Source organism: Gallus gallus, chromosome 7 (genome assembly GCF_016699485.2).
Source record: "Gallus gallus isolate bGalGal1 chromosome 7, bGalGal1.mat.broiler.GRCg7b, whole genome shotgun sequence".
Classification (NCBI taxonomy): domain Eukaryota; kingdom Metazoa; phylum Chordata; class Aves; order Galliformes; family Phasianidae; genus Gallus; species Gallus gallus.
The window spans coordinates 10,834,297-10,852,882 of NC_052538.1; the positions used below are offsets into that span (position 1 = coordinate 10,834,297).

Here is an 18,586-nt window from a genome sequence, read left to right on the forward strand (position 1 = left end):
GGAAAGGACATGTTTGCAGGGAGCTAAAATTAGTTCTGTTAATCACTTTATGACTTGTTTACAGAATGCACGTGGAGTATAACAGAATACTCATTCTGATATAAAAATAGAAGTAACTTCTCTTTAAAGGCTAGCAAATTATCATATCTCTTAAAAGAATGATGTTCTCCCTGAGAGTAAAATGCCACGACAAACTGTGAACCTTCAGAATACGCTAAAAAACTGTTTCTGTTTTTCTCTACTGCAGGATGCTATAAAGCACAACTCATTCTTTGAGCCAAAAAGAAAATTAGAACATGGAAATGTTGATAAGGCATTTGAAACTGTTGATCATATACTTGAAGGTACATTGCAGAATATGTTTGATAACAAGTTGCCAGTATTTGGTCTTCCTTGTTTGTTCCTCAAGCTTCAAATTTGCCTTTTTTTCAGTGATGTCATGTGGCCATAAAGCCTGAGAAACCTCTTGGCTGCCTGGAATAAAAGTGTGATCAAACCTAGTAGTTCTGAGGTCCTGCTTCATTCAAGTTTTCTGCATCCTCTGCCCTTGAGAGAGAATCATAGGATAATTTAGGTTGTAAGGGAGTTGTCTAGTCCAACCTCACCCTCAAACAGTTCCAGTTAGAGCAGGGTATCCAGGGCTATGTTCTCTCAGTCCCTTGTTATACATTCTGTTCTCCAATGTCCTCACTTTCTTGATGGCCTTCAGTATGTCTCTGCTCTGCTTAATTAATCTATGCTTTATTTAATATTGCCAATATTTGTAGGCAATCATAGCATGCTATTAACCAAGTTCTGTTGATGTCACTGGATCAAGACCAATTTAAATCTGTGAAAAGTTGAACTAATGTTTTTATTTTAAATGTTGCTCCTTTTGTACAGGATGCATCAGAAGATTTGACTACCACGATTTGCATGATGATGAGCAGTATTTTTTTCCTGGTTCACTTTTTCCTGTCCTTTTCCTTCAGTAATAGTTGTGGTTTTTTTTTCTTTGGAACAGGGGAGATTCACATTGGGGGGCAGGAGCACTTTTATATGGAGACTCAGAGTGTGCTTGCTATTCCAAAAGGAGAGGATAAAGAAATGGATGTGTATGTTTCAACACAACATCCAGCATTTATCCAGGTAATACAGAGCATTCTCAGAGAACGTGATTGAACTTGTGACAGTAGGACTCTTTAAGCGTGGTATACAAATCCATCTAAGCAATTTAGAAACAGTGGGAACGTGAATTTTCACATCTGGATTATTCAGTGGGATCTGCTTTGTAGTACTGCTGTATCCTGATGTATACTGACCACTCTGGCCTGAGAGTAAGGAGGAATACATGTCTCTTACTCCACTTTGAACAAAGTAGTCTTGCCCCACTAATGTGTTTGTGAGAAACTCCCTGAGGAGTTTCTCCATTAGCATCTGTTGAGGTGATGAGCAATCAGCACTCTGCAGTCATTGTGCTGAGGGACGGAGCAACTTTTATTAGCTGTAGGGGAGACTGCTGCTCCATGTCATAATGGTAAAGGAAACTCTGATGCAACATATGGTCTGCATAGCTATGGTGCATGAAACTGATACTATTTCACAACAAATGTTGACATTTTGTGTTCAACGCCCAGTTCAGCTGGGCTTTTCAGTTTCCATTGCCTTATTGGCAAGAGCCAAGAAGCATGAGGAACTTTGAGAAAATGATGAGTGTTACAGATTTGAAGCAAGGATATACCTGATATAAACAAGGCTTTAGATTACTAGAAAACAAATTTACATTTTAATTAAAAGTTAAAATAATACAAATGCTTTAATTAATAAAAATGTCTACTGTATCCTAATGATTTTTTGTTATACATGAAGCTTCTCAGTTCTTCATGCATAAATAATTTACTTTTTGATATGTATATTCTTTACTTCTGTCCATGACCCTTTCACAGTCTCCATGACAGACATATTGAATGAAAACATTGCTGAGTATTTCTTGCTCTCTTTTGCTTGCTCTTTAAGTTGAGGTAAAGGAAAAAGATCCTGTAAGCCAATTTAAAAACAAACAAACAAACAGAGCATCTTTATAGCCATTCTCTACAAAAGGTTCTTAATTCAAATGCTAACTTTAGAGCTAAAAGCAGGCCCTGATACTGGTGTGAAACTGCTTCTACAGGAGATGGTAGCTGCGAGTCTAGGCGTTCCAGCAAACAGGATCATGTGCCACGTTAAACGAGTTGGTGGAGCTTTTGGTGGGAAACTCCTGAAAGCTGGATTACTGGCATCAGTTGCTTCAGTGGCAGCAAACAAGTAAGTGTGATGTGTTTATACTGGAATATGAAGGGAAAATCGAGTGAACAAGTTTTACGTCTTGGCTCAAATGCCTTTCCCTTTCTGAAGGTTGCTAGCCAAAATGTCATAAAATCCTGACTTGTATACTTTTTTTTTTTAAGACTTTTCAATGCATTTCTTTGTTCACTTTATTGGACTGCTTAAGTAGCATTAAGCAGCTTCACCTCATCTGAATTGAAGGGATTTGAAAAAGCTGTGAGTAGTATAAGTTAGAAGTAGTCTTGAAATGGCTGACCATTTCAAAAAGACCAGTTCCTACACCCTGAAACTTTGTATATGCATTCAAACCATGACCTTAGCTGCCCAGAAGTGAACTGGATCCTGCTGTGTCAGTGGATGAGTTCGTGAGTGGAACTGCTCTTAGCACACCTAACACAGTTCAGTCCTAAAATTGAAATTTTCATTTACTTTAAGAGGTGAAATTAAAAATTCTGACACGATTGTGACTGCAAAAGAAAATGAACTCTGGATATAGCCTTATGCATGTATTTAAGCCTATTGAAATTCAGTTTATACTAAAGCTCAGTGCATACTTTTATACATTGCTAGATCGGGATTCCTAATTAATAGAATACACTAATTCTGTTAATAATATCTCTTAGTTTATCAGAAATTCTTACTTTTCTTCTGTTGATTTAGAACCAACAGAGCAGTCCGTCTTATTCTGAGCCGGGGAGATGATATGTTAATCACTGGTGGCCGACATCCTTTTGTTGGCAAATATAAAGTGAGTACCGCAAGAATTTAGTGAAAAAATACCTGCTCGTAGTCCTTGAATAAGGACTTCAGTGCCATTGGTTAATACTTTTTCTATTAATTAGAATAACACTAATAAATTTAAAAAACAAGCTACTTGCTGGGAAACAAAGAGGTGAAGTTGCTTTACAACCTGCTTCTGTCTCTATCTCTGCAGAGTTTTTTGTTTTGTTTTCTAGTTCATTGCTGTCCTTCTCCTTTTATATCTCTTTCTATCTTTCTTCCTGGGACCTGGAAGGCAGGCTAGCTCAGACTTCTGCAGGTGTTTTTAAACCCTACATGCAGTTAAGTTCACACAAAGGAACTGCTGTTTTTTTTTTTTTTCTCAGAAACAGTGTGATGCATGAAAAGGCACTTTCTGGAGGAGGCTTCTAGCTTCTTTGTTCAAGCATTGTCATTACTTCTAACAGTTTATTAGGGAAAACTCTGTCTATATTGCTATCTTGAATACATGGATAAAGCAGAAGGAATTGTTTAAGATGCATCCCTGGAGAAGAAAAACATTTATAACTTATTTTAAGAGCTCAGCAACCATCATTAACGGCAACAGGTGAAAAGAGATGCAAGATAAACATACCATTTCTTCATTAATACAAGCAAATGTCATACTGCCTCTACCAGCTGTTCTTACAGTTAGAAGGGAATTTGACTCTGCCTGCTGTGGGCATTCCTAGATGACACTTAAGCCATCTGTTGGGCAACACACAAAAAACCACTGGGTTTCCCTGTTTCTTCCTTTACCTATAGGCTTCTTGTTTCCTGTATCTATACTTTTTTTTTTCCTCTCTTGTCCTTTTCACAGTTTCAGTAATGCTGCTCAGAAATTAACAGTGCAGTATGAGCCTTATGTGGCTTACATTCATTCGCAAAATATACAAACAGTGAAGAAATAAATGAATGTCAAAAGTCTAAGGTAATTGGTGATTCATTGTAGGTTGGCTTCATGAAAGATGGTAGGATCAGAACTGTGGATGCCAAATATTACATAAATGGAGGATGCACCCCTGATGAATCTGTCCTGGTAAGGATTTTATAAACTGACAAATCTTATAACATGGAGAAATGATTAGCTGGAAAATGATGAATATCAAACTCACTTGCACAGGTTTTCTATTAGCCATATAATCAAGCAATGTAAGGACTTTGGTATTACTGAAAAATCTACGCCTAGCGGTTTACCTTTCCTTATTTAGTTATGTCAACTTCTTGATGTTTTCCTTACACGTTTGCTTCATACGTGGGCTCTCAGGCTTGTTTTCCCATTACAAACATGTCAACAGTGTGTTCATCTAAAAATACATCGTATCTATGTTTGTGCCTGCTTCAAGTTTTGTGTCTGCAAAGCTAAGCAGATCTTCCGTAGCCTTCAGAATATAAACATAGTGGTAATTATTCTGTTACCAGCTCTGTACATTTCTGCCCCAAGTCTGCACTTACTGTGCTGTGTACAGCAGTTCCTTGCTTATAGGTCTACAAAGTACAAAGTATCGCTAGCTCTTTGCACTTGCATAGCTTATTCTAACTGTAAGTGAAATATTTTTTGAGGTTACCGCCTGTATGGGCTACTATCCTGTCTGAACGTATTTTCTGTGCACCAAAATCTGTTAGTGCGATTGCCCCTACTATTGCTGCCCAACCTGTTTCTGAAAATTGACCTGGCTGAGCAAAATGTATGCCTTTTGATATCAAACTAGGAGCAAAACCAGTCTTAAAATGAATTATCAGTTGTATCTTTATCTAATGACTAGCTACTGGCACTGAACTACTAGTATCATCATCTGTTTTCTGTGAATATCAGGTGAAAAGAACTGAAATGGAATATGTTGCTTGAGAAATGACTGAAAATATTTGTATGTGTGCTTAATGATTCTCAGAAAACTGAAGGTCTTTCTGTGAGATGAGGAAGATTTAAATGTGAATCTCAGAAGAATTACTGTTCTGAAATTTAACTCTCCTTTTCTGTTCCCTACTTCAGGTAGCAGAAGTATGCTTATTAAAAATGGACAATGCGTATAAGATTCCCAACTTGAGATGCTGGGCTTACGCTTGTAAAACGAACTTGCCATCAAACACAGCATTTCGTGGATTTGGTTTTCCTCAGTCAGGACTGGTGACAGAAACTTGGATAACAGAAGTTGCAGAGAAAACAGGTTTATCGCCAGAAAAGGTGAGAATACAAAGACATCTCTCCTGAAATGAACTCTATGAAGTTAAAATTATTTGGATTAACTTGAATGTTTGAACAAATCTTTTTTAAGTCAAACATGGTTTGTGCTATAATTGTTTCTTTTTAACGATGTCTGATTATTGAAGAGTAGCATGCTCTTTAAAATCAAACCAAACTGGTAATTGTTCAAAAAATAGATAATTAACTAGACTAGTTGTCTACTAGTTCTCCCATGTGGTCAGTCTTTATGTGATTGTGATGTCTGCTAATTTTATTGTTTCAGGTTAGGGAAATAAATATGTATAAGGAGGATGAGCAAACACACTTCAAACAAAAGCTTGATCCACAAAACTTAATACGCTGTTGGAATGAATGTATGGAGAAATCTGCATACTACAGTAGGAAAACAGCTATCGAGGAATTCAACAAACAAAATTACTGGAAGAAAAAAGGGATTGCCATTGTTCCAATGAAGTTTCCATTTGGACTAGGCTCACGTTACCTTTCTCAGGTTAGTTTTTTTAAATAAGATACAAGCTGGACTTTTCATTTGTAGAAGATTATAGGTACTCTACCTTATAATGATAGGAAAAAAACGTCATCTTTCAACTTCTAGAAAGTTATCATTCTCCTAACAGTTGTTGCTGGGAGACTCTGCTAGCTTCGAGCTATCTGCAAGTTGAGATCACAGTTGTTTGGTCTTCAGGACCCAGGAAACTTAGACTCTGCCTCCTTGGAAGTCAGCTTTGTCTCTTAGGATGTGATATAGATAAGGGAGCAATTAAGAGTATTTTAGGAATGATTGCAAAGCATTATTGGATAAGTTGTCAATTTTAGAAATAGTTCTGGACTTTTTCTGATGATGGGTTAATATGGGAGGCTTTTCTTAGACCTAACCCTTTGAAATAATCAAAGAGTATATTTAAGGAAGAAAAGGAGTACAGCAGTATTTTTGGTCGTTTTGTTTTATATTGGTGTTCAATAATTTAAAGAATGAATAACATTTTATCAGTCGAAAATTAGTCATTTGACTTCACTGAATCAGATTGAACTGGCCTGTCTCTATACAGAGCCTTTGTAGTCTACAGCACCTACCCCCCACTGAGTCCATGAGGAAAATCTCATTCAGAGCCTTCCTACTGTACCTGGCACTGACAGCCTGTCAAAGCTCCTGTGTCCAAAGGCACTCAGGTATCAGCTAGAACCACTACTGATGGAGGTTCTTACAGCTTTTTTTTGAAACTATTGAGATTCTATTGCTAAGTCTGGCTATGTTTCAGGATCTAGCAACAGCAAAAAGCAGACCTCCAAAGATTTGTATCATTTTCTTTTGAAGCTTGTTAAGGGTCTAGCATTCAAAATGTCACCTTCTGTTCAAAAACATTAAGCAGAAAATTCCTTTCTTTCTTTTGATCCATCACCATATATAACAATTTCTCACTTGAATAATCTTTGTTTATTTATTTATTTTTCTTTTAGGCTGCTGCTCTGGTTCATATTTATACAGATGGGTCTGTGCTTTTGACACATGGTGGAATTGAGTTGGGACAGGGCATTCATACAAAAATGATCCAGGTAACAAATGATCCAAATATTAACTTATGCTTTGCCTATTATACAGAGAAACAATGGGAATTTTTTCTTCTTGCTTCTTTAGTGTACCAGATTAATTTTTTTCATTATCATTGTTTTTCTGCTGCTTTGCACTGATAGAGTTGGAAAACAAAGGTGATAGGGACAGCAAAAAGAGAAAAGATAAAGAAAATGTTTATTATTTTTTCAATGATATGTGGGGAGGCTTATTAGAAATAAGATCTTTTGATCCTTAGGAAATACTTCTGTAATTCCTATTCTATTACAAAAAAGTCAGTAATCACATTAGTGTGCTGTCCAAATAGATGATATTATCATCATCATCTTTGTTTACTGGATAATTGGAATAATTGAGACATAATTTCTAAAGATAATTAGTGAGCTGATAAAAGCTTGGGATATGGACATGCATAATTTATCCTCCGTCATAGTCAGCAAAATTGGGGTCTGAATGTTGGACTTCAGAACCTCAGTTCAGGGTTTCAGTGCAGCTAAAATGTTATTCTTCTGTGCTGTCTTTCTGTACTGACAAACTCAGCAGAATGACAATAGCTGGAGGTTAGAAAAGGACTTGCTAAAACAGAACCTTTCCTAGTAGTTCTGACTTCTAGAAAGCACTGGGGAACAGTTGAAATATTCGGAATGTTTCTGAAATGAAGAATATGTTCTGCTTCCTGAAACAGGTTGCTAGTCGGGAATTAAACATCCCAATGTCATATATTCACTTCTGTGAAACAAGCACAACAACTGTTCCTAATGCGTGTGCTTCAGTAGGATCTGCAGGGACAGATGTCAACGGCATGGCTGTGAAGGTAACGTGTTTAGCTTAACAAAACACTCTGTTCCTCATGGTATTTAATGCCTGCCAAACTTTAGGTATTGTGACACCATGGAAATTATTTGGGATTATTAGTAATACCACAAGAGATTGCCAAGAAAAAAATATTAATTGTTGATAGTATCTCAGTAATGGTGCTTATGAAATTTCAGAATATGATCTGAGCTTTCCTTCAGAAGGCTTACGTTTGACCAAACCCTTGCCTCTTCAGTCAGAAGCAAACTAATCCTATACAAATTCTATATTTTATTCCTGTTCTTAATCTACTTATTAGTACAGATTCCTGCCCTTTTAACTCAAGCCTTTATAAGATTTTGCTTATGCAGTTAGTGTCAACTCTTACCATGCTTTTTCTAAATTACCATAAAGGATATATTAACTAACCACTAACTAGAACGTATCTTGATTAGTACTTTATTTGCCAAATTTATGTTTGTTAATTTTGCATTGCTTTCTTCTGACTTCTCTCCATAACCAGGATGCTTGCCAAACTCTTCTGAAACGCCTGCAGCCTATCATTAACAAGAACCCAAAAGGCAACTGGAAAGATTGGGTAAGAGATGTGAAACCTCCTAAATGTGTTTGTGTGCTTGCAGATCCTGTGACACATGTATTGTCATCTGTTAAGTCTTCTAAGCCTGATAATCTTAAAGATAAAAGCTTTAAAACATGTTGATTCAGAGAACATTTGGAATGTAGGTGCTTTCTTTGGATGCATGCAAAATAATCCCTAGATCATATCTAGGCTAAAAAGAAAGAAAAGCTATCTGTGGAGTCACATTTGGAGATTCTGGAGTTTTTTATGCAGATAAAATGTTAGCTTGTGCAATAGTGTGACTGTCCTCAACTTACAATTAAACAGGCTGCTGCAAGAAGATTTTCAAGGTATATGTGTACAATGCCTGTTTTCCAACAAGGCTGTTCTTTATTTTTCACTAATCACAAATTCACAAATAAATAGAAGCCTTCTCAGCCTCATACTTCTATCTGCTATGTGCAGTGTATTACGGAACTACAAAAAAATTAGCAGGAATGCTTGCTTCCGTTGCTCTGATATGTAATTCATTATAATATTAGTTACATTTGTTGTAAGGTAGTACAGAATTAATCCTAAAGCTATTCATATTAATGGCCTTTATCTGGTGTCCACTTTAAGTGGTAACAGAATTTTAGGCAAGGCACTGCCTTAACTAAATTTCTTCTGCTACATCAGCTATTTCTATGAAGATATGTCTGTGAACCTAGCTGTATTATTATGTTAGAGGAAAGCATTTTAATTACTTCTGATGACCCAATATTACTTGTTTTATACAGCCTAATAAAAATGGTAGTCCCTACATTGAGGCCTTTACAGATCAGTACAATAGGGCGTTTCTTCTCATGGGATTAAATACTGAGTAACTGCAAAAAATAAAAATATTTTCTTGGCAATATTAATTCCTGGTAACAGCAATTAACGTTGGGATACATGTGGTAACTTGATAACTGACAGCAATCTATGCAAAAACTAAAATCTAGTGCCAAATCTAGGTGCCAAATCAGTGTGGATAATTCAGACACACCTAAAGCAGTAGCAGCAATAGCTAACCTAATAAATAATGTTAAACCATGCAGAGAAACAATTTTATGACTTGCAAAGTAAGTAAATTTAATATATTAAAAAATCCAAAACTTCTGACTTGTAAAGTACGTAAACCTGACATGAATGTCACTGAAAGGAAATGAAATATAAGGTGCTATATCCATTTTTAAGCCACTGGCTGAAGAACAGTGCAAGGAGCATTTCTCTTATTAACTGTCATTTTTATGCTGATACGTCATGCAGATCTTTTGTCTTAGTGACGTATCAACCAGATCTGTTCAGCTGACAAAGAGGGACCCATTTCTATTGAATCTGAACACGAAAGTTGAGCTTTCTGACTCTGGTGTTACCAGCAATAAAGATTTTGTAAGAACGCTGCTGTTTACTGGTCCATTTCCTATTGTATTACCAAAAGTGTTCAAGTTACTCCTTCAAATTTGGTGAAGTACTGAGGCACCATGTGCAGCTAAACATGCTTATAGTTTCTTTTTAAGTAAATGAATGAATGCTGTGTTCCTTCCTTACTCGTTCCTTGGCTTACATCAAAACTTGCTTTATTTTACAGATTAAAGAAGCCTTTGAACAAAGTGTGAGTCTTTCAGCTACTGGCTACTTCAGGTGAAGTATATTTGTTCATTTAAAATGCATGGACTTAAACACCAGGACTGATTTCTGACAATGCTAATTCAGTGGGTGTGAGACCCTGTCCAATTGTTCTTAGTGGCTCAGCTTACATTTTATGTAAGTCTTTGATATGTGAGGAGGTTGGGGTATAATGTTCAAGTGCTAGTTTGTGGCTGGCTCTGTGCAGACTCTCTGTAAAGCAACAAGAGAACATTTCAACTCATATTTGCTCCATGATGCTTCCATTAGAAAATCAGGAAACACTGAGAAAGTGACTGCTGCCCATAACAGCAAATACACAAAGCCAGGATATAGTTTACTTACTGGAAGCTATATTACTATATAATATAAGTTGTGTTATATTTTCTTTGTTTTTCACCTCAGACATGATTACACTGCATTTTACAAAAGGCAAAAAAATATGGCAACTAGAACACACATCTGGAATTGGCAACTAAGTGCACTTGTTATTTTAGATTTCACTTCAAGTATTTTCAAACTTTTACATGCTTACATGCTTTGTCATGATACAAACATTCATTATTCATTGTGAACTTTGTTTCTTCCATCAGAGGTTACGATGCAAATATGGACTGGGAGAAAGGGGAAGGACAGCCTTTCACATACTTTCTTTATGGAACTGCTTGTTCAGAGGTTGAAATTAATTGTTTAACAGGAGATCACAAGGTATTAACTGAGCATCAAGTTAGTTTTGTAAATAATGTGGATGATCTTCCTCTAGGTTTTTTTGTGTCACTCAACGTTCCAACAGCTTTTCAGGTTTGCGTGAATAAATCATCATGTGAAATCAAGTTTTCACATGATAATTATATTCATAGTATGATAATAAGTATGTTCATAGAGTGAATGCAAATTGGAGGAGAGCAGAATATCTGTGCAATCTTGATTGGCTTCTGGCCCATCTGTATCAATGTCATACCAGTCCTCTTTTGGATCATGGCAGACATCTGACATGTTCTCTGCCTGTCCTCTCCCTGTTAGTCAGCAAACAAATTACAGCAAAATTAAATATTCTATTATATTTCCAGTTCCTTACCTTTTAGACAGGTAGGTGTTGTAGCCTGCTGACCATACACCCACTATATGTACTTATTTCCATGTGTAAATGGAAAAGATCTGTGATGGCTAGCTCTGGCTAAAATTCCATTTAAGCTGAGACAGGATCATTTTGCTTGTAATGAGGTATGGGAAATTATTTTGAAACTGCGAATGTGCGGAATAATATGCATTTTAACATATGTTATTCCACTGAATACAGACTCTAACCCATGTTGTGTTCTTATGCCTCTACCCTATCCATCTCTATCAGTGATATGACACTGAATTTTTATTAACAGAACCTCAGAACAGACATAGTTATGGACATTGGATGCAGCATAAATCCAGCTGTGGATATAGGACAGGTATGTTCCAAGAATTTCCTGCTGTCTGATTTCTATTAAACTGATAGTCTTACCTGAAGTGAATACTTATTAATTCAGAAAGCATTAATATGTCATATATGATATTAGTAAGTTCTTTACTTGCAGTCTTTCCCCATTTGTGTCAGTGAGGCCTGAATTTTACCCGTGATCTCTGATGTCAACCTGTAGTACTTCCTTCATGTATATGTGCTTACTATCTGTTGGACTTAAATCTTGTTTGTGATCTGCATTCTCTTATTTCTCATGTTGTTTAATTTGCCTTCCTCCCTGTTAGCAGGGAAACACCTTTCTTCATTGCAGGCTGGTCCCCAGACTTCATCATTCATCATGAATGCACTTGTCTCTGGTATGAGAGAAGAGTATGAAAGATTTTCCCATCATAGTAGCCACAAAATGTTGAAAAATCCCCTTAGGCAAACAGGAAATCAATTGATATTCTAAGAGCCAGTGATACAAATCAGTTCTTGCCATAGTTTTACCCATCTTAACAAACATGAGTACATAAATTTTATGTCTTTTCTTATTTAAAGATTGAAGGCGCCTTTGTTCAAGGCATTGGACTTTACACAATGGAAGAATTAAAGTACTCTCCAGAAGGAGTCCTATGTACTCGGGGTCCAGATCAGTATAAGATCCCTGCTGTCTGTGATATTCCAGAACAGTTTAATGTTTCCCTGCTGTCATCTTCCCAAAATCCATATGCCATCTATTCATCCAAGGTAAGCAAACCATCACGGAACTTGAGTCTTAGATCCTAGGACAATCAGAGAGATTAATGTAGAACAAGTATATCTTCTTAAGCATTGCAAATAAGTCTCCATGCAGTGGCTTTACTTTTTTTGACATCAAGGACACTAGCAAGCTAGTATTAAGAGGCTTAATGCAAGATATGAGGCTGGATGACATGTATTCCAGGATCCTAAGAGAGCTGTCTTGTGTGATTGCCGAGCCTCTCTCCATCGTACTTGAAAAGTCATGGCTGTTAGATGAAGTCGCTGGTGACCAGAAAACAGGAAACAATCACTCCCATTTATAAGAAAGGGAGGAAGGAGAACTCAGGGAGCTGCAGGCTGGTGAGCCTCCTCTCTGCGCCTGGGAAGATCATGCAACAGATCTCCCAGAAGACATGTTGAAGCGCATGAGGAACAAATCAGGTGATCTGAGACATCCAGCGTGGCTTCACTGATGGAAGGTCATTCTTGACCTAGTGGTCTTCTATGATAGAGTGATGGCATTGGTGGACAAAGGGAAAGGAACTGATGCCATCTACCTAGACATCTGTGAAGTGTTTGACATGGTTCCCCCATGACATGCTTATCTCTACACTGGAGAGAGAGTGGATTTGAAAGGTGGATTGTTTATTGGACAAGGAATTGGTTGGCAAGTTGCAGCCAGAACTTTTTGCAGCATAGCTTTCATGGCTTGCAAGTCACAGAAGCTGCAACATAAAATTTTTAAATACAGTGATAGACTGAGGGGTTAGAATGAAAATAATCAAGAAATCGATAGAGAAAGGATAATGACAGTGAGAGCATGTAGCTTACGTGCGTGTGTTAAGCAATAAGAAATAGGAATGTGTGTGTGTGTATTTATATGAGATAAGTTCAAGTATTCAGCTGGTAGAATCATTGTTTCAATTTAGACCAGTAAATATTCTTGTCAGTTGCAAGTAGTAACAACAAATTGAGATGAAGGCAATTGTGCAGAATTCCAGGTGTTTCAGGTATTAGTTATGCTTTTAGAATTCAGTAAAATAGCATGATGGGAGGAAGAAGCATGTTTTTAAGGTGAAAGTTATTAAAGAACAAATAAGTCCTTTAAAATTACTTAAAGCTGTCTTTGTGACACATAATTAGATGAGTTTTTTAAAATCTTGTCTACGTTACATAGTTACATAGTTGATTCTATAAAGCTGATGCTAGTATCCCTCTTAAAACAGTTTTTACCCTTTTCTGTGAACATCTGTAGTTACCCTTAGAATTCACTCTCTTAAGGAAGTGTGATTCTGTCCTCATGCAGCATGTTTGGGGAAGACATTTGGTTCTCAAATCGTAGTAAGCAGATTGCAATTGCAATATCTCAATCAAACTCAGATTAAGATATTCAGTATTTCAGTACAAAGTATCCAGAAGAAGAGTCGATTTTATGTACTTTTGAGATAAGGAACAAATGTGAATCTTACGTCTGACTCAATGAGAGAATGTAAAGACCATTGAGGTGAGTATTTTCTTGTCTGTGGTGAATTAGAATGAGTTCTGACTTTTTTTTAGCTGTACCTGTTCCTGGATTGAGACTGCTCTAATTTTATCTGTCACTTATTATAAATTTCAGTTCAGCAAGAAGCCAAAAAGATTTTAAAATCAAAAGCCAGTATCTGAAGCCAACCTTTTTAGGTCCCTGTAAGCATCCAGCATCAGCAGACTTGATGTCACCTAAGCCTGCTTCCACTGAATTCAAGCAAAGCATACTAAAGAATGAAATGTTTTGAGTCACTAACATCTGAGCTTTTCAGTTGGTGTTGCTATGACACGTATTTCTCTCATTTGCTCAACTTTTCTTTTCCTTTTTTCAGGGGTTAGGCGAGGCAGGACTTTTCTTGGGATGCTCTGTGTTCTTCGCGTTGAGGGATGCAATAACTTGTGTGAGGAATGAAAGAGGACTAAAAAAGACCTTTGCACTGAACAGCCCTCTGACTGCTGAACAAATACGAGCAGCCTGCATAGATGACTTCACTAAGATGGTAATAGGAAGGTGGGGGAATTTTCTGTTTAATTATCTCTGAGTAAACAGAACAAAATAAGCTTTTGGCACCCCTGAATGGTGAAGTGCCTAATAATGTTTCCAGCTGGGAATGCTTTATATAGAGCAATATCATACAGCCCCTTCCACTGAAGGCTCCTTGAAGCTGAAATATCTGGTAACAGGTCTCACATAAGTAAGTTATTCCAGCAATTTCCTTTCAAGCATTGTTCTGGAATTACCTGATTTTTGCATAATCTTTCTTTCCCTTTAAAACATCTTTTTCCATCCCTTCTCTTCCGGAAGCCTCCTCTTTTGTTCCGCATGGCAAATTCCATAGAGATTTAAATAACTCATATTAGCAATGTGTGCTAGATATTAGATCAGTCTCCAAGCAGCTTCAGCCTCCTTCAAGGTATTTTCTCCCACCAACTTCCACTCTGGCACTGTCACCCCTTTGTGGTGCTCCTTGCTACGTCCAGAGCTCTTTAGGAGAAAAGCAGAGCTAACGAAAGAATACAGAATAAAAACAAATGAAGTGATACACTTTTTAATAATTCTAACCCTTCAGATTCACTGTTCTCTGCAACTGTTCTCTGTAGTCTTACTCACACTGTTATGACCATTCTTTTTCTACTTAAGTTTAGATTTAGTCTATAAAATGAGTGAAGCAAAGTATTGGCCAGTCTATGCATCCAGACTGTGCCCCAAACCTTTGTGGCTTTGGCATGGAAACTTCTGAGCTCTCACAAATTACTCTCGTAGTATTTCTCTGGTTGCGGTAGATGTCACTGACCCCCAGATCAGTAGGTATATGGACTTGCTTTCATCACAAGAATTGGCAGGAGGTGAGGCCCACAAATGCAGAAACTATGCTTCTCTGTCCCTGTTTCACCCTGAGCCCAGTTCTACCTTCCTTACAGACATAATCTGTGGGCGTCTTCTGTGGAACACCCTACTGGGCAACTTAGAGGCACCTGATAAGGACAATATTCAGAGTTTATCAGTCAAATAATATTAAAATGTAATTCTTTTTCGTATCTTTTTTTGTTTTCTTAGATGACAAATGATGAATCTTCTTCCTCGATTCCTTGGGCCAGAATGCATGAGACCTGAACAGAATTCCAACTACTGATTTCCTGCCCCAAAACACACCAATCAACTCACATAAAATAAAGTATTTTCTCATTTTCACAGTAGAAACATATATTAAAAAAAGCATGTTACTCTTCTATCAGTCTTCATTCTTTGGTGTACTTAAGACACCACTCGAGCTACAGCATTTAATTATTAGAAATACATCTCCAAACATATACATTCCACCAGAAGGGTCTGCTGAATGGCTGTGGCACAGCAGCCCTGGAGAGATCAATTAATATGCTGCAGGAGAAGAAAGTTAGGATGCATTGTAAAGGTACGTTAGATTCCTTACTACTGTTTATTACATTTAAGTTCTTCATATGATGTGATTTTTGAGAAACTTCAGCTAATATTCCTGAGATTTAAGTCATGCAGGGCCTGTGCAGATATCTTTACTGAAAAATTGGAACTTTGTTTATTAAATTAAATCTCTTTTTGATAGCAAGTGATGCTCTGATTTGTAGTAAAGTCAGTTTAGATTTGTCTTGGTACAGACACGTTTGTGTTAAGAACATACAGGGAACTAGTGTTATGATTTTCTTTTGCTATGCCAGGCAAATTGGTATGACTGACCTCTACAGATAGGAGATTAATTTTATCTTTGAAGGGGGAAGAATCACTTAGAGTTTCCTATTAAGCCTTTTTTTTTTTTTTTTTTTTTTTTTTTTTTTTTTTTTTTTGTCATTGAGAGGTTCAAAAGCCTCTGAACTTAGTGGGAAAATTCACATGGAGTTCAGTATGCTTTTAAATAGGGGCCTGGATGAACCTGTCTCTAGAGAGGGCTCTTAAACAGTGCTTAATCCTGTTCTCTGCACTGTACTGAGTTGTGAGGGTACAGTTAAAAGCTTTTCTTTCACTGTGATAAAAAAAGACAAAATAACAACAACAGAAAACAATTTAAAAATAGCGAAAGATATCTGCAAATAACAATCATCTGATGCTGCCTAGGCAACAAGCAAGAGGTAGCAGCTGGAGACAGGAAAATATAAAGCCAGCACTGTTTAAAATGGTAACAGAAATTCTGGTGTTATTAAATTTGAAGAATATATTTATTTGTAATATAAGACAAGTTCAAGAAATTACATAGTATATATCAAAATTAATATATTATGGAAGTTCCAGTCATATTTTTCTAATTTCAACATTGGAATCCATAGAATTGAACTTAGGGAAAACATCAGCCTTTCCTCTCATCAAAGTGCAAAGTTGAGATTTCAATTCTGAATGTGTTCCCGCATACCCACAAATATCCAAAAGTGTCTGGCATTTGGATTTGGGGCTTTGACGTAAGATGCATCATAACACAGAAAAATGATTACTTTTTCAATGTATGTATGTATGTTACAAAGTAGCACTTGAAAAAAAAATGTGGTAGGTTCTTTTCATGAAGTTTAACTGTCACACGTTGAGCATTTGATTTCAGTGAATCTCTGTATCACCTATTCCTTACTTATAATGAAAATCAGTGGCTCTAATTATTTGACGCATTGGTCTGCAGTCTCATTTCACTTCTTAGTTTACCACCAACTATTTTCTATTCTTCCCTTTCATACCTTTTATGAGATGGTATTGTATTTGTGAGGGAAACCATGTTAGCTGCTTGGACTTCTTTTGTTTTGGCTATTAAAATATGAAATATTTATTGATGCAATTTGTGTCTCTGTAATCTCTGTGAGTGGGTGAAATTCATCTGCTTAAACATAGGGTTCGTGTGCCACTTTAGACATGATAAGACAGCAGAGACATAGGAGAGTCCACAACTAGAAGGCAGGACTTTGTAACTGGAGGACAAAGAGCTTATAGTAGGTCATCTGAAAGGACACTAGAAGTGTGGGTTGGGCAGCTGAAGCTTTGTTGGTTTTAACTTCTTTTCCATTGTTTTCACTGTATTACTCTGGGTCTTCTATATGTTAAGAAAAATCAATAAAAATAAATAAATGTATGTGCTGCGACGTTATTAGTCTTTCTGATTAGAGAGATCTTTTGCTGTGTGGGCTTCTTAGTGACAATTTACAACCCTGTGTATCAGTAATAGCTCCAAACTAAAGGTAAATCCCAGGATATGCTGAAAAGGAGCATGTGGAATTAATGAATTAGGGAAATTGTGGCTCTCCTGTGCACCTATGTATCATAATGCATGCTGGTAAATTCCAGGCAAGTCAATTATTGTACAGATTGTGGTCCAGCTCTTACAGGCAGTGATGTCACCCCACCTGCCATGCTGAGCTGTTTATGCTCCTGGGATTCATTGTGTTCTCGACCTGTGCTTTGCTATCTGCAGTACAGATCACACCTGCTTATCAGTATTTCTCAGCCACTATTAGCAAAGATTCCTCCCTGCCTCTTTACAAGTGATATGCTTTTCTGTTTGTCTCAGTGAAATCCAACTATATACTAAGCACATGTTTTTGTGGATGTTTTTTTTTTTTTTAATGGAAAGATATTAATCTCCTGGCTTTAAGATTTTGAAAAACTGCATGGGAGATAGAAATATCAGCTATTTAACATCCTTTTGTTGACACTATACGCCTATGAGGGAAATTGTGAAATGAATTTTCTTGGAATAGAGAGGTGCTAAAGAGGTGGGGTTTTTGTGTGTGTGTGTGTGTGTGTTTTTGTTGTTATGGTTTTAGTATTAAAGATTTGCAGTCTCAAGGAGCTACACAAGCAAAGCATTAGGTCTCCAAAGGCATGGTGCACTGAATGGCTACCAACACATTAATATATATTGTACAGAAACACCCAAACTGGAAATGGCCGGTAGAAACTTTTTTCTTGTTTTTTTGTGGTAAATAATTATTTCTGTAAATATATACCTTCATCATTCCCAAGCTAAGTCTGGAGACTCTTAAACACAACACTTGAACACCTGGTGGTGTTCAAAGAGCGTTTGGATGTTGTGTTGAGGGACATGGTTTAGCGGGAACCATTGGTGAAGGGCGAATGGTTGGACTGGATGATCCTGTGGGTCTTTTCCAACCTTAGCAATTCTATGATTTTATAACATATAGGCACTAAGTTCTGATTTGGGGTCTGTTGCCCTAAAAGGTAGATATTGGACGGCCAAATTCCAGTATTAGTTCTGTTTATTTCTCTTCTTGTCCTTTAATCCTGCATATTGCAACGTATGAGGAATACCACAGTAGTGCTGCAGTTGTCAGAGTTCATTAGGGCTTTTGTCTACACTGCCTTTTGACTTCAATTTTTCATCATGATAATCCTCACGACATACTTGAGGGGCTAAAACACTAAAGAATCAGCACACAGCTCTGCTGAGAATAATTTCCTCCTAATGGGAAAAAGGTGGGGAACTGACTACCTTGTCTTGCAATCCTAAACTGTTTCTAAATGAGAGAGGTACCTTTCCTGTATAACAT

At 37.0% G+C, this 18,586-nt stretch overlaps 1 protein-coding gene across 5 annotated transcripts in view; it reads left to right on the forward strand.

Moving 5' to 3' along the window:
• The window catches only part of AOX1 (aldehyde oxidase 1), a 37,974-nt gene extending 21,114 nt beyond the window's left edge, over positions 1-16,860 (forward strand). For 3 of the 5 annotated variants that reach the window (XM_025152176.3, XM_015289417.4, XM_040703417.2), the window contains 16 exons: positions 248-344; positions 1,004-1,128; positions 2,150-2,283; positions 2,965-3,052; positions 4,016-4,102; positions 5,057-5,248; positions 5,532-5,759; positions 6,728-6,823; positions 7,525-7,653; positions 8,158-8,232; positions 9,827-9,879; positions 10,458-10,572; positions 11,244-11,309; positions 11,861-12,049; positions 13,903-14,070; positions 15,129-16,860. In XM_025152176.3, coding sequence (XP_025007944.2) covers positions 248-344; positions 1,004-1,128; positions 2,150-2,283; positions 2,965-3,052; positions 4,016-4,102; positions 5,057-5,248; positions 5,532-5,759; positions 6,728-6,823; positions 7,525-7,653; positions 8,158-8,232; positions 9,827-9,879; positions 10,458-10,572; positions 11,244-11,309; positions 11,861-12,049; positions 13,903-14,070; positions 15,129-15,185 — 1,899 coding nt within the window. In that variant the 3' untranslated portion in view covers positions 15,186-16,860. Of the gene's footprint in view, positions 1-247; positions 345-1,003; positions 1,129-2,149; positions 2,284-2,964; positions 3,053-4,015; positions 4,103-5,056; positions 5,249-5,531; positions 5,760-6,727; positions 6,824-7,524; positions 7,654-8,157; positions 8,233-9,826; positions 9,880-10,457; positions 10,573-11,243; positions 11,310-11,860; positions 12,050-13,902; positions 14,082-15,128 lie in introns of all 5 variants that reach the window. The other 2 variants (XM_025152177.3, NM_001038692.2) reach the window with 1 other exon arrangement.
• Positions 16,861-18,586: the final 1,726 nt, after the last annotated feature.